Source organism: Carlito syrichta, unplaced genomic scaffold, assembly GCF_000164805.1.
Source record: "Carlito syrichta isolate Samal-C Ts95f unplaced genomic scaffold, Tarsius_syrichta-2.0.1 Scaffold314622, whole genome shotgun sequence".
Lineage (NCBI taxonomy): Eukaryota > Metazoa > Chordata > Mammalia > Primates > Tarsiidae > Carlito > Carlito syrichta.
In genome coordinates, this window is record NW_007258718.1 from 205,414 (window position 1) to 221,860 (window position 16,447).

The 16,447-nt window shown below is 40.0% G+C and overlaps 1 protein-coding gene across 3 annotated transcripts in view; it reads right to left on the reverse strand.

The window, feature by feature from the left end:
* Positions 1-4,242: 4,242 nt before the first annotated feature.
* SOCS5 (suppressor of cytokine signaling 5) overlaps positions 4,243-16,447 on the reverse strand; it is a 57,879-nt gene continuing 45,674 nt past the window's right edge. For 2 of the 3 annotated variants that reach the window (XM_008071685.2, XM_021719400.1), the window contains exon 2: positions 4,245-8,391. In XM_008071685.2, coding sequence (XP_008069876.1) covers positions 6,769-8,379 — 1,611 coding nt within the window. In that variant the 5' untranslated portion in view covers positions 8,380-8,391 and the 3' untranslated portion in view covers positions 4,245-6,768. Of the gene's footprint in view, positions 8,392-16,447 lie in introns of all 3 variants that reach the window. The other variant, XM_021719402.1, reaches the window with a different exon arrangement.

Below are 16,447 nucleotides of genomic sequence, written 5' to 3' on the forward strand. Positions count from 1 at the left end.
TCCTCCTCACTGGCTTATAAACTCAGTGAAATACGGATCCTCATCTTCCACTGAAATTTAGTTGAAAAAAAACCCCTCAGTAACTGACTTAGAGCCTGAAACTCTCTTTCTCTCACCATATCTAACTATATATTTTATAAAATGTGATGATTTTAACTTTCAAAAAGGCGTGGAAAAATAGTGGAAGGGAATACAACAAATGTTAATTGCAGTCACCACTGGAAGATCACAAAGTGGAAGTTGGGAGAAGTAGAGTTGGTGGTGGTAGAAAAAATGATTCAAGGGCCCCTCTGTCACCCAGGCTGGAGTGCAGTGGCATGATCACGGCTCACCCCAGCCTCGACCTCCTGGCCTCAAGCAATCCTTCCACCTCAGCCTCCTAAGGTGGGACTAAAGGCATGTGCCACCATGCCTGGTTTATGTTTTGCCTTTTTGTATAGACAAGGTCTCACTTTGTTGCCCAGGCTGATCTTAAACTCCTGGGCTCAGGCAGTCTTCCCAGCTTGGTCCCCAGAGTGCTGGGATTACAGGTGTAAGCCACCACACCTGGCCTGGACTTTTTTCTTCTTTTGTACTGATTCTTTATCTTTAGTACTTTCTAAACATCCCATCGTGGATTTGGATTTCCCCAAAATTCACACTAAAATTCACACTAAAAGATATACAAGCAAATTTGACATGGAAAGTATGACAATCAAGCCTGGCATGGATAAAGTTTTAAAATTCAGTGCAAGGTTTATGATTCCACTATTTTAATTAATGAATTAATTAGAGTCAGAGTCTTACTCTGTCACCCAGGCTGGAGTGCAGTGGCATGCTCATGGCTACCGCAGTCTTGACCTGCTGGGCTCAGGTGATTCTTGTACCTCAGCCTTCCAAGTAGCTGGACCCACAGGCGTGTGCCATCATCTCTGGCTAATTTTTTTTATTTATTGTAGAGACAAGGTCTTGCCAAGTTGCCCAGGCTGGCCTTGAATCCCTGGGCTCAGGCAGTCCTCTTGCCTTGGTCTACCAGAGCACTGGGATTACAGGCATAAGCACCATGCCCGGCCTGATTCCCCTATTTTAAGACTTTTTTGGAAGACAAGTCCTCTTTTGAAAGTAGATAGCTAAAAACAATAAAAAACCCTCTAATGATACAGAATCTTGAATGGACAAACTAAGACAAATGTTGCCATAAAACTACAAAGAAATACCTAATCCCACGTAAAATCCCTAGTTGTTGCATCTGGGACTGGGGTTTTAAATACTATCCTTGTGATGATTCCCCATTTTAGTACTTTTTAATTTTTGAGCCAGAGTCTCACTCTGTCACCCAGGCTGGAGTGCAGTAGCACGCTCACAGCTACCGCCTTGACCTGCTGGGTTCAGGAGATCCTTCAGCCTCAGCCTCCTGAGTAGCTGGGACCACAGGCAGGCACCACCACGCCTGGCTAATTTTTTGCTTTATTGTAAAGATGATGGCTCACCAAGTTGCCTAGGCTGGTTTTGAACCCGAGCTTAAAACAATCCTCTCACTTTTGCCTCCCAGAGTGCTGAGATTAGACTGCGACCGGCCTGCTTTCCCATTTTTTATTCTCACAACTCTACTCATACATCCAATGGCTCTGTTGGGATAATTAATAGGAATCTTAACCCTCAACGACTTTAAGGCAGGATTTGCTTTATACCCTGCCATCTGTCCCTTCACTGCTTTTCTGTAATCTCAGCTAATGGCATCATCATTCCTTTTCTTCTTGACAATTGACTCCATTACCAGATCCTGTCAGCTCCACCACTAAAATATGAGTATACCCTGAATCTGACTTCTCTCCGCACTATCCCCCGGCCCCTGCTCCATGTCTCACCTGCATGGCTGCAACAGTCCCCCGGACCTTGCTGCATCTCCCAGAACACACCACAGGCGATGTCACTCCCTTGTTCAAAGCCCTCCCATGGCTTCCCACCATAAGCGGATCATCGCCTGATGTCACTACCGATTTCTGGCCCTAACTAGCCAGATCCTTGCCAATCTCTAAAACCTTGTCATTCATTGTTTCCCTTCACTCACTGGACTCAACCTGCCAGTATTCTTGTTTTGGGGGAATTCATTGTTCTATCTAGGATACTCTATTCTTTGTTCTTGGTGTGGTTTTTTTCATCATTCAAGGTGACTCTTCCCCAATGGTCCTATAAAAACTCTGCCACCATTCCTGTCACTATATTCTGCCTTGTTGCTGTCTTATCTACGAGAAGGTAATAATCTCCAGAAGGCAGTAACTTTGCCTTGAACCCCAATGTACTCCCAATACTTAAAATAGCAATAGGCTCACAGGTCTTCAATGAGTATTTGCTAAACGAATGGTTGAAAAGTCTAAAGGTTCCATCATGCTGCCAGGGCATGACAATAGTTGCTTCAATTTATCCATGGTTTACAAGGGCAATCCCTCCACCACTCCCCGCCCAAATAATCAACTATCTCCCCCCAGAATACCACCCCAAACCTTAGAGTGTACTATTTTGAAAGTCTATGTTCTGGGCCAGCTGTTGATAATAAACAAAACCTGAACCTCATGTCTATGGGATTTTGATGCACACGCACCAAACAGCATTGTTCTCCAGGAGCTTTCCTTGGCCTCGGGTCAGCCCTGTGTGAACATTTTAATCTAACTTCATCTAAGTAGTTGTGTGTGTTGGGACTACAGCGTGATTGGACAAACTGCTGTTGCCTGCTCCGTGTTCACACATTTTCAGGACTGGATCTGGTTTGTATCTTTCTCAGGAGGGTCCTGACTCACTCACAGGCTCTTTGCCTCTACCAAAAAGCAATTTTTTGCTGTTTGCTGAGATTTAAGACCAGCCTCAATAAAACTTACCAAATTAGTGTTTAGTGCTAGGAAGAAAAGGAAGCTTTGGGATAAAAATGGCAGCCAGATCAAAGTGTCCAATGAAAAAGTTCCTAAGCTTTGGATTTTGTCAAAATGAAGCCTAGAATTAAAGTATCAATCTTTGTGGTTCAGGTTATTATAAATCTTATAAAAGAACACAAAAACACAGATTGGCTTGTGTAGAATTATTTGAGCTCAACTTTTGTCTAAGAAATATAAATTATGACTTTTTTTTTTAAGGAGACAGAATCTTGCTCCGTCACCCAGGCTAGAGAGAGATCACAGCTCACCGCAGCCTTGAACTCCTGGACTCAAGTGACCTTCCCATCTCAGCCTCCAAAGTAGCCGGGACTACAGGCTCATGCCACCATGCCTGGCTAATATTTCTATATTTGCAGAGATGAGGTCGCGTTATGTTGCCTGTGCTGCTCCTGACTTCTTGGGTTTGAGTAATTCTCTCACCCTGGTTTCCCAAAGTGCTGGAATTACAGGTGTCAGTCACCTCATCCAGCCTAATTATGACTTTTTTTTTGAGTTGGAGTCTCACTCTGTCACTCAGACTGGAGTGCGGTGGCTGCTCTCGGCCACTGCAGCCTCGACCTGCTGGGCTCTGGCGATCCTTCCAAGTAGCTGGAACTACAGGCACACACTACCACACCTGGCTAATTTTTGATTTATTGTAGAGATGAGGGCTCTCCAAGTTGCCCAGGTGGGTCGCAAACCCTCGGGCTCAGGCAATTCACTCACCTCAGCCTCCCAAAGCACGGGATTACAGGCTGAGTCACTGAGCCCAGCTTAATCATGACTCTTAATGACTGCATTTAAACCAAGCTATTTCTTCAAATAAATTTTTTACTGTGATTAACCAGAAAAGAAAATACTGATGAGTTCTTTGTTTGTAAGGTTATCTGACAAACAAAATTATATAGTAGTAGCAAGGCAGATAATAAAATTTGGTACAAAAATGCTTCTCATTTAATAGCTATGGAATAAGGCCTCTAAGTAATTTTAAACCAGGTGGTAATGCTGTCTAAAGTAATTTCTAACACCATAAATGTGCATGTGTGTAAATACGTATACATTATATAATGTATATACATGTATTTAAACACACACACATATATAAAGAGGGGTGTGTGTGTGTGTGTGTGTGTGTGTGTGTGTGTGTGTGTGTGTGTAGGGGAAGGGAGAGCATGAATGAGAATGGATATGAATCGAAGCAACCTTTTCTTGGGTTAATTACTTCACTATGAAGATATGTCCCAGCTGCGGAAGAATTTCCTAGATTGTATTAAAATGCACTTCAAAAAAGACCGTAAGAACTTCACATTTAGTTGACAGGTTACAATGGAACTCAAAAAAAGGACACAGTGAATATAGACTTAGGTGCAATTTCATGCTGGTGATTTTTCTTTTTAAAATGTAAGCCACTAATATTTTAAGAAAAAATTTTAAACCAAAAGTTGCATATTAATATTGTACACAAACTGAAACACAAATGACCTTTAGCACAGTATACACATGCTTACATAAACTCAAATAGTTACACATTCAAAACAATTTCCATTTAACATATGAAAGTTCTGAAATACATAAAAGCATTAATACTTTCTGAAACTACAGTTAGAACATCAATTTGCGACAAGCATATAAAAACATCAAGTGCTTTCTTGGAGTTTCAAGTTTCCTTTCTAAAACACGACCTTGCTCGCACATATAGTCCTTCTTCAATAATCAGTATGAACTTTGTTTTTTTCTCAAGAGGTTTATTTTCCAGGTACATTATAAGCTCAAGAAAACAGACTCAACATTTATGCAATATAATTATGTCATAACAACTTAATTGCACATAATGCTTTAAAAGTAGGTTTGGATGAAGTTCTCAAACACTTTGGTATATGTTCTTCAGGGACTTTTATTAGAAATGTCACAAACTGCAAGTCCCTTCGATCCCCATTTTGCTTTAAAATGGACAAGTCTTTGGTTACAAGTTCTATATTTTGGGCATTTGTTATCAATTAAAATGGTCCCCAAACCAATAAATGGTACCGATGTATTATCAGTTCACAAGACTTCATTTAACCTGTTTCTTATGCAAAGGGAGGTTACAGATAATCATTTGCTATGTCATTTCAATCTTTCACTTACAAGCAGAGAAATCAATAGGTTTATTATTTCTCTGTTAGTTTTGTTATAAACCTAAACTGTCTAAACTGTACAGTAATCTGCAGTAACTATAAATACTGTTCCACAGTATATGTGATTATGTTTGATAGATGTAGAGCATTAAATTTAGAGTTAACTTATTCTGATAAGTCATTATTAGACTGTACAGTAACTGCATTAACTAGAGCAGGTTGCCAGTTAATACTTGTTTAAAAACCCCAAACTATTCCATTTACAAGATAAACTGTTGCAAATGTATAAAATAGCAGATATACAAGGAGAACACCAAACATACTTTATTAGCACAAAAAAGCAGCCATAACAAGGCACAGCAAGCAGAAACATACATTAGCAGTCAAAAGGTTAGTGTTGCATACAAATATAGCTTTTCTGTTTTGTAGCCTTGGCAATAGCCATAGGGATGTAAAGTAACATTCTGTAGCAGCAGGTAAGGAAACTAGGGAGCACTCACCAGTGGTACAGAGCTTATTAACAAAAGACACAAGAATGAATTTGGCTACTTTAGTGCAAAATGTCTAGGACGGAACTGTAAACTCAGTTCAGTTACTAAGAAGCAAACACTAGAACTTGATATAACTTCCAAAAGAGCTCACTCAAGTAGTAGTACATATTTTTCTAAGTGACAAAAAGGTGCTAAGTAAAGTTATTTACAGATATAACGGTCGTACAGTACCTTTTAAATCTGCAATTTAGGTTTCAGTTTTCCATTAAGAATTAACTGTGCTGAAACTCTATAAATTAGACTTAAGCAACTCAGCTAGGAGAGTTACAATGAAGAGATAAATATTTCCATCTGGATTCTTACAGTTTAAAAATAATCTCAACACCAGCAACCACTGTAGTTACTATTATCTGACTTGTTTGGGCAACTTCTAGTTTCATTTTCTTCATGGTTCACAAACGCATCACAGGCATAGGAAAAGATTCAACTTTTATGAAACAACAATTAGACTGCACGTCAAATGAAAAAACAAAATACAAGCAGGACTACATTGCAGCAGCTATTCCAAATACCTGTTTCAAGTTAAAGCACTTCAAAAAGTTACTGCCTAGGGCCTTTAAATAAAATTCTACTGCTAACTTTCTAAGTCTAAACTTTTAAGAACTATCTAGAAAACCTGGTTTACTTAACAGTACCTTTTGCAGAAGACAAAGGAGCCTGCTATAACCTACATCAACACTTACGTGAACTGCACTATGCCCTTGTGGCCAGAAAATTGCATTTTTTCTCTAAAAGGAAGGCAGTTTTTTATTTATTTGGACTTCCAAAGCTTGATTTATAGTAACTACAAACATCACTACTTTTGGAAGGTTATAGAAAAGTTCTTAGAAAAAATAATTTCAAACATTAGTCACACTGTTGAAATACTCATCCGATATTAATAATGTGTTCTTCAGTAAGAAATAGAATTCTTCATAGCAAATGCCCCAGAGTTGCCTCACTCAATTACTACAGCCATTAAAAACCAAACTGGTAGCTAAATTGGCAAAGTGTTTTTGTCGTCTTACTGAACACCTGTTGCTCTCTCCCCTGTTGTTCCAATAGGCACCACGTTTATCTGGATAAGTAACGCAGATTGCATCTGACAGACACTAACACTTACACCCTACGTACTGTGTGAAGAAACCTAGCACTGATATGTGTGCTTGCTATAGGTGTACTGTCTGATGCACATGAAAGTAGACCCAGTTCAGACCCTTTGGGCAGGAGAGTTTACTTTGCCTTGACTGGTTCTCGTTCTAACCAGCGAACCCTCACTTTTTGCTTATAATGATACTCTTTTAAAAAATCCTGCAACATCGATGGGAGAGGGAGTCCATCAATTCCATCATACGTAGTGCACCTGCAGATTACTGCACGACAGATATACTGCAGGCTAAAAGGAAAAGTCCTGTTTAGTGATATAGTAAGCAAAGGTTCAAAAAACATGCAAGAACTGGGATCTTTATAATGTTCTAAAAGTCCTGTTACAGTGGAGGAGTGAAATACACACGGGTCGTGCGCATCGAAACTGAAGTTGTGATTCCACTGCTCAATTCGGGCATGCAAGGATCTGTTGTAGCGGCGGAAGCTCACAGAGAAGAGGTAGTCCTCTTGGGCCGAGTCCCTGAGCAAAAACGTGCCTTCAGGTTTCCCTTCGAGAAGGGCTTCTGCTTCATAGCGGTCCATCACTCCCCAGTAGCAGGGGTTCCCTGTGATCTGAAGCAAATCAGGCACGAGGCAGTGAATGTAATCAATCTGCGTGTGGACCTTCCAGGCACCCTGTCTGCTCACGTGGGCATGGCTGTCTCCAGACACCTGGCGCTGCTTCTGCCTGCGCGACTGCAAACACAGGGTGGTTGTATCCTCTTCCAAGTCACAGCTAGCCTGTGGGATTGCAGAACTGTCCCCACTTACTTCACTCATTCCAGGAGCTAACTTTGGTCCCAGTTTATATAACGGATTAACCTGTGCAGTAGCTTCAAATGTGTGTATTTGTGCATTGGGAGGGGGATCGACCCCTTCTTCGATACTAAGCCGTCTCCTCTCTCTAAGCCTGTCTTCTTCATCCTCTGTAGAAACCAAAGATGGATCGAACGTATCAAAAAAAGTTGAATGTGGACTCACAGGGGCTGTATGCTGTTTAATCAAATGCCATTTTTGCGCTAAATCTGAGCCAGCCGGAAAGGGGCATTTTTCAAGCATTAATTCAGAAAGGTGTATTTTTCTTTTATTGGAAAAGAGAGGCTTTGACTGCCTGCTGTAAGTTCTCATGGGAAAACATAAGCCCACAGTCTCCTGCAGCCTCTGGCGGAGAGAGCGACTCCCCATGGTTCTGCCGGAAACACTGTCTGTATCATGCACGGAGCTCACGCCATAGCGCCTCTCTCGCCTCTGCAGTCCGCTTCGAGTTCTGCCGAACTTTTTATCAGTATCCAATGAACTCTGGGTCTTGGTAGAACAGGAATGCTTTTTCTTCCCACCCCACGGAGCATGTCGAGAGTAGGAATCTCTTCGTGCAAGTCTTGTTCCTGGTGCAGCACAAGAATCATTATCCTTTTCAATGCTTATTTCAACAATCTGAGGGATTTCAGCGGCACAGTTTTGGCTTCTCCTTGCAGAGCTCTTGGATGGGCTCACTCCCAGCTGGAAGGCAGTGTTTTCTCTGAAGGGGCTGCTCTGTTGCTGAGGAGCCGAGTCTCCTACACCGATGCTTTTCTCTTTGACAGACAAACACCGGTTGGCGTTCACGTCCATGTTTTCACCACGGCTTCCTCCCTCATGACTGAAGAGGTTCTGACACCTGTACTTGAAGTGATTCCACATTTTCCCCACTTTATCCATCGATTATAAGATCTAAAGACAAAACAGGAAAAGGAGAAAAATACACAAATCAGAGTGGCATGAGAAGACAGAAAAGGCAGTACCCACTCTCACTGGGAATTTCAGTGATGCCGGTCAAGAATTTGCCTGATCGCTCTCTAAAGGGACGGCTAATGTCCTGGGGTGGGGGTGGGGCGGTGAGGCCACCAGGCCCTTCAGTAGCACTGACCTTGTTCAAGCCAGTCCTCACTTCCCATTTCCTTTCAGGGAGAATATGCTGAGTTCAGGTGGAAGAAAATAAGCCCCCCCCCCAAATTAAACATTCTTTTTCCCATGCGTCAACCTAATTTCATACCCACATTGATTTCTGTCTCCTTACTCTGACTATTACAAAAACAAAATATGCTCTGTATTGTTGAAGCGCACTTCTATCTAGCTTTTCAAAGTTAGAACCAGGTCCACACTTATGTAACACACTGCAATTACCTTGTGGTAGTGGTAATCTCCCCAATTTCACTTAACCCCTTCCCTGCTATGCTAAGATTTGCAGGTTAATTACCTATAAAAACCCCATATTACCCCTCCCTACCTTACAATGTGTCCAATTTTATCTATGATTTTGAAGATGCAGTGTGAGTAGTAAGGTGAAAGGAAGGAAGGATGGAAGGGAGGGAGGGAGGGAGGGGGGAGGATAGCCTCACTAATCATCAAAGAAGATGCAAATTAAAACCACACTGAGATACTACTTAACTCCAGTCAGGATGGCCATCGTCAATAACTCAAAAAACAACAGATGCTGGAGAGGATGAGGGGAAAAGGGAACACTTTTACATTGTTGGTGGGAATATAAACTAGTACAACCTCTGGAAAATAGTGTGGCAATTTCTAAAAACTCTGATTATCAACCTTCCATACGACCTGGCAATTCACCTTCTGGGAATATACCCGGAGGAACTCAAATCACTCTATAATAAAGATACCTGCACAAGTATGCCTTACTGCAGCATTATTCACAATAGCAAAAACATGGAACCAACCAGGCTGCCCATTGAAAGTAGACTGGATAAAGAAAATGTGGGACATTTGCATGATGGAATATTATGTAGCTGTAACGAAAAACAAAATTATGAACTCTGCAGTAACTTGGATGGAATTAGAGTCTATAATACTCAGTGATCTTACACAGAAACAAAGATCTGAGTACCACATGTACTCACTCATAAGTGGACCTTGAACATTTATCATAAGAAAGGGGTTGGCAGTAGTGGGACACTGCGGGGGGGGACACATAACATCAGCAAGGGTACCCACACTTTACTCTGTATGATGACCATGTATGTACCCAACCCTCATTTGTACCCATTTTAAAAATAAAATAATTTTTTAAAAAGTCTATTATATGGATCTATGAAGTCTCATTAAAGTCTATCTCAGAATATCCTGTCTCCTTCCTCTTGCAAAAACTTTTTTCTTGGAAGTCTTTTTTGAGGCCGACACCGTTCACATGCCCTGCTAACACGTCTTCTTAAATTAAGATTTCAGTTCCATGCTCATAGTCCCTTTAACATACCTGAATTCCTGCCACACTCTTTATGACTCTGTTTTCTTTGTAGGTGTGCTCTTCTACTAGCCTAGCTCCATTCTTTCCTAGTTGTTTTCTTCTCATTTCTTTCAAGTTGTTTTTATTTTTCTGACCTAATCTATAAATTTATAGTTTCCATGTCTAATACTACTAACAAAGCTTCTAACAAAAAACAGTACCGCCTGCCTATCCTTGATTCCCATTCTCAGGGAACCAAGGAAATTATTTTCAATTCTTTTGGCTGTGGCTGCTGGTATTTTCCTCACCATTTCTAGCTAACATATGCATGTTGCTATTTGTTGATTTTTCAGCTTTAGACATTATCTACTGACTTTACACTATGGAAGATGAAGGTTTTATATTGTTTTAACCACAGCTTCAGTATTTATTTTTCCTTACTCCTCCTCCTCAAAACAGTTAAAGGTAAAGAACAGAGTACCATATGTTCTCATTCATAAGTGAACCTTGAACAATTATCATAATACTATAAGACAGGGATTGGCAGTAGTGGGAGACTGCTGGGAGAGGGTGGGGGGTGGGATTGGCAGAGGGAAATTGCCAGGGGAGGGAGCGGCACACCTCATCATCAAGGGTACCTGTATAATGAACATTTGTATACCTAACCCTGAATTGTAGCCTACATCTTTAAAATAAAAAATAAAACAACAACAAATAGTTAAAGGTACATTTTTTGGTTAAACTAATATTTAGTGTTTTCATCATAACCATGTGTATGTTGTATAGGTAAAGCCACTTTCCATTTCTTGGGCATCATTTGTTTTTCCTGGAGGACCTCTCTCTTTTTGTTTGCTTGGTTTTCTGTTCCTATTGCATTCTTCCCCCACAGTCTTTAACAGAATTGTAACACAACTCTCTGAGGTCAACAGTGTCTACCTGTGGTGTCCTACAACTCTCTTTTACCCTATACTAGCAATTTCCTTGACCTCTCTCATGGAAACGTTCATTTCACCCTGTTTTTTATTCTTTCAGAATAAGATTCCAGGTTGGAAAAACGATTACTCTCAAGAATTTTGAGGGCATTACCCCACTGCTTGTAGCTTTCTAGTATGTAGCTGTTGAAAAGCTCAACACTACACTAGTTATCAGTCTTCAGGATGTGACTTGTTTTTATTTTCTGACACATCATAGCTCCTTCTCCTTGGCGTGGGCTTTCTTCTCATTTGCTGTGGTCCCTCTAATGTTCTCCCCACTACCCCCACCTCCCTTTTGAAAGTGCTTCTCACTAGACACTAGACCTCCATGTACATCTTCTGATCACCCTGTCTTTTCTTTCTGTTTTGCATTCCTCTTCCCTTTCTACTTTGTGGTAAATTTCCTTAGGTTCACTTTCCAACACTTCTATTGCAGCTATAATTTTTTCTATCACAATTTTAATTTCCAAGATCACTTTCTTGTTCTCAGTGTTCCCTTTAATAAACAGTATCCTATTCCAGTTTCCTGGATGCACCATCTCATTTCTCTGAGGATACTGTTTTCTTCGTTTTCATTTTTTTAACACCTAAATATTTTAATGTGTCTTCTCAGGACTTTTTATTTTGAATCTTTAGGCCTCTGTTTTTCATTTTAGAGGCTTTCACTGGTGTCTGAGGATTCCTGGCTGCCCATCAGCACTAAAATGCTGATTAGAAGCTCTGCCTGCATAGGTGGGGTTTGTCAACTGGTTGGATTTACTCCAGGGTGATGGTTTGTGTATCAGGGGCTCCACACAATTCAGCATCTGTAAGCTCTGCCTCCTGGCTGGTGAATTAACCCAGAGAGAAAAGCTCTAACCTCCTGGCTGCCATGTTCTGAGAATGGGGGAGGGGAATGGTGAGGTTTTAACCTCAATATTCATTTTCACCTGATCCCTTCATTTAGTTCCTGTTTTTCAAAAGATGTCCTTATTTTCAAAAGGAATCTCAACTCTGGCTATGACTAAACCTCTCGGGTTGAATCTCCCCAAGCTCTGAACCTCTAGCTGTAACTGAGGTAAAGGAACAATGGTCTCCTGGCTGCACAGGGTACAGGATTCCCAGGGTCTGACACATATAGATTTTCAACCACTCGTGCCCTCACCTTCTGAAGGACCTGGCTCTTCTAATTTCTAAGTAAGTAGTATCACTAGTTTGCTTCTTTTCCACATCCTCCTTTGCAAGCCCTTAGATTAACTTTCTCAGCAGTGTTAATTTCTTGCTACCTGCTTCCACCCAAAATTCACTGGCCAGTCTGTCTTCTCTCTTGTTTGCTTTCTACTTGTAGACTTAATGACTTCTATACCTTTTTTATTCTTTTACTTTCATTTTAGTGGGGTTTCAGCATGGAGTAAAGATAATGAGTTAATTCTTTTCAGAGACAGGGTGGGAAGGATATCCTCTTGTTATATTGCCCAGGCTGGCTTCACCTCCTGGGATCAAATGATCCTCCCACCTCAGCCTCCCCAGTAGCTGGGACTACAGGCAGTGTGTGCCAGGGCATCTGTAATCTGACACATTTAACTGGAAAGTCCCAATTTTATTGTTAAAGAGAATGACTGTTACTATCTAGAAAGTTCCCCGCCTAGACTTGGTGATTCTTTCTAAATGGAGACAGGACAGATTTCCTGGGTGAGGAATCTGTACCACAGCCCTGGTTGCATATTTCATCACCTGGAGAGCTGTTCAAAATACATGACACAGGCTCCCTCCCAAGAGATTCCAATTTAACTGGTCTAGAGTTGGGCCTGGACACTATTTTTTAAAAAAGCTCTCTAGGCGATTCAAGAATACAGCAAGAGAGTACTACTCGCCTGGAGTCATCGGCTCCAACAGTAGCTCTGGAAGACAAGCAAAGGACACTGAGTAGTGGCTGGTGGGATCTGCCACCATCTCGACCACTTCTCTTCTTATTTTGTCACATCCACAAGAGGCCTGCGGAATCTCAGGAGAGAGGGTCTGGAGCAGTGCCTCTTAAACAGTCGGTGATGAAGAGCCATTTATTAGGTCTTTTTAAAAACTTCACAGAATGATTCCTACTGGTAACAAACTGCAGACTGGCACTAGTTCATGAGCCATACTTTGACCATAGGGTGCTGTCCAATCCACACGGCTACCGAGTCCTTGAATTGTGGCTTGTGCCATATACTGAAATGTAACAGTTTGGATATAATTGGTTACATATATTATTAATATTAATTTCACAGTTTTACATTTGAAATAAATGTGGCTACTAGCAAATTTAAAATTACATATATGGTTCAGACTATGTTTCTATTGGACATTACTGATCTACAGCAGGGCTCAGCAAACTACTGGCCAGGGGCCAAATCTGGCTTGTGGCCTGTCTGCGTAGGGACTCCAGCTAGGAATGGTTTTTAAATTTTTAAAGGGATTAAAAAAAACAAAAACAGAAGTAAAATTCCACAAAGAACATTTGGTAGAGATCACATGTAGCCAGCAAAGCCTAAAATATTTTCTATCAAGTCCCTTTCACAGAAAGTTTACTGATCCTAGCCTCCCTATGTAAGACAATAAACCATACTCGTCCTAGACACTAAAAGTCTTACTCAAGAAGTCTGACCCTCTTCTCCATGTTTATAAGATAAATTTTATAGTTATCTAAAGATATTTCTCTGACAAGGAAATTATACCTGGAAAAATGGCTGTTTTAGAAAGCGACCATACTGAAAACCATTCATCTGCTTATACAGCTCTTCATAAATTGTATAAATGAGGACATTAAAAAAACAAACAAAAAAAACCACCTGTACTTGCTAGGTACAGAAGAAAATTTCTAACACTGAACCCTTGATTCAGTTTCACAGAACATAAAACTTAACGATTTCTCTATTCCTAAAATCTGGAGAATGTTATCAGATTACATCATGACAAAATATTCTAATTCAAAGGAAGGCTATTATGCTTAAATACTCTGTGGGGGAAAAAAGTGGATTTTTCTTGACATGGGAATGTGATGTGGGCAACTCTAATACTGGGAAGGAAAAAATATTCACCATGATTCATAAACTTGTCCATGTAACAATCAAGAAGGCTTAATATTAACAATGTCTTAATATTAACAATGTCAGGTTTGAGGTTCTTTTATTTGTTTTGTTGTTAAATTTTTGAAAATTTGGTTAGGTTAGAGCTGAAAGTCTTTGTGCCCTAAATTACGAATCTATTACTTTATGTTTGTTTTTTGTTTTTCCCAAGATGAGGTCTCACTATGTTGCCCAGGCTGTTCTTGAACTCCTGGGCTCAAGGAATCCTTCTATCTTGGCCCCCTAAAGTGCAGGGATTACAGGTGTGAGCCATCGTGCCTGCCTTGTTTTATTTTTAGAGATAGGGTCTTGTTCTGTCACCCAGACTGGAGTACAGTGGCATGATCATGGCTTATTGAAGCCTTGACCTTCTGAGCTCAAGGGATCCTCCCATCTCAGCATCCTGAGTATAGGCAGGTGCCACTATGCCTAGTTAATTTTTAAAGATTTTATGTAGAGTTGAGGTCTTGTTATGTTGCTCAGGCTGGTCTGAACCTCCTGGGCTTAAGTAAGCCTGCTGCCTCAGCCTCCCAAAGCACTGAGATTACAGGTGTGAGCCATGGTGCCTGGCCTGGTTTTATATACAATTACATAGGGGTTAAAAAAAAAAAAAGTGTTACATTTCAATTGTATTGATTCTAGAATTAAAGTTTATTGTCCATTATAATCTTTTACATTTCTGTACATGCTTAGCTATCTTGAGAACCATCCAAAGCAAATGTCTAAAAAGTCATTCTTTCCTCCAAGGAAACATAATTTAAAACTGACTTTATAATGTTTTTGTAAGTTAGAAGGTTTTTGTTGAAAAATTATAAACTATAAATTAGAATTATGGAAAATTAGGTCAAATTCCATTACTACAAAAATTTACATATAAAAAATTAAAGAGCACAGTCAATGCCAAGTAATATCTATCACAAAATTTACACAAAACAAAGTAACTGAAATAGTTCCAGGAGTTCATTTCAATGAAATTTAGCCCATGCTTTATAAAAAATAAACTAAAATCAACAAGATTTAAGATGACATTGCGTGCCACATAGCAAATAAAGAGGAAGAATATGGCCCATCTCCAATACCTCCTCCATCAGTCTATCTAGCCTGTTACCAAAACACCTTTTCAAAAGCAAGTCTCTCGGTTAGGACACCGGAATTAGGGCACACAGATTGATTAATTCATTTTTATGTCACATTTAGATACAAGAGGAGTTTAGGAGATTAAAGTTTTGATTGACATTCTGGTGGCATTTCAATCATTTTTAGAAAAAGATAACACAATGTTTAATAGTAAGACTGACTCCATGGCTGTCACAGCTATAATCCCTTAAAGAATCATTTGGTCTTTTAAAAGTGATTTATTTTTCATTATTATTTATGTACCATATTGTGACATGGTCCATATTATCCAATAGGATGACTATTATCCTTTATATTGCCACTTAATATTAAGTTGGACCAGATAAAATAGAACCACATAAAAATGTTTTGTGTGTAGAAAAAGATCCTATAATTTAAACTCAGAGTGACACGATTACAGTGCACATAACATATTAGTAAAGTAGACCATGTACATGGACACCAAAAGCAATGCAGAGCCCCCTACTCTAGTATACCCAGATACGCCTGCTCCCACTGGTGGAGTTACACTTTTACTTAGTTTTATTAGGTTCCAAACCTGTTCGTGCCATTTATATTATTGTCACTATGCTATTTAATGAAGTGCTAATTAACCTAATGAAATATGAGAGAGTGGGGAGTTTGACTAGGTTGAATGATTTTGAAATACTCAATAAAAGTGAAATACTTATCAGCAAGAAAATGGTTCAAAGAAATAGAAAAAATATCACACTGATCTATTAGGATTCTAAACTCAGAATGCATTAGAAGAGTTAAATTCCTGTTCTACTCTAAAAACCCAAACTGGAATCTTAGTTGATAACAGCATGGGCATGGCTTCTGCAATATAGACAGTATAAATCTGCAACTATAGACCTAGTCTCAAGGAAAAGGCCTTGGCTCCTTAACCAAAAGGTTGACAATGAACATAGTTATATTCTTAACATTAGAGTAAAATATTTAATGTATGCATCCCTTTTCATATAATTTCTAGTTTTGTTAGGCTTTACAGACAACTGGTCCTGACTGAATCAGATGAGAGGTCGTCTTCAACAATCATTTAATTAACATTTATAGTATTGTCAGGATAGAGTTGTACAAAGTCCTAATGATAGAACAAGGAAACATGACCCAAATTGGGGATTGGAAAATACGAAAGGCATCTCTCAGGAGGTGACAATTCAAAACTTTGTCCTGAAGGATAAGAAGGAATGCATTAGGACCGTGTTCTATAGGCAAGGGAACAGGACTTGCAAAGATCCGGAAGCAGGAATAAGCACAGCATGAACAATGGCCGAAGCTAATGTGGTCATTTGAGTGGGGCTAGCGAGCAAGAGCAAAGGTGAAGTCAAGAGAAGGAGGCCTCACAGTCCATG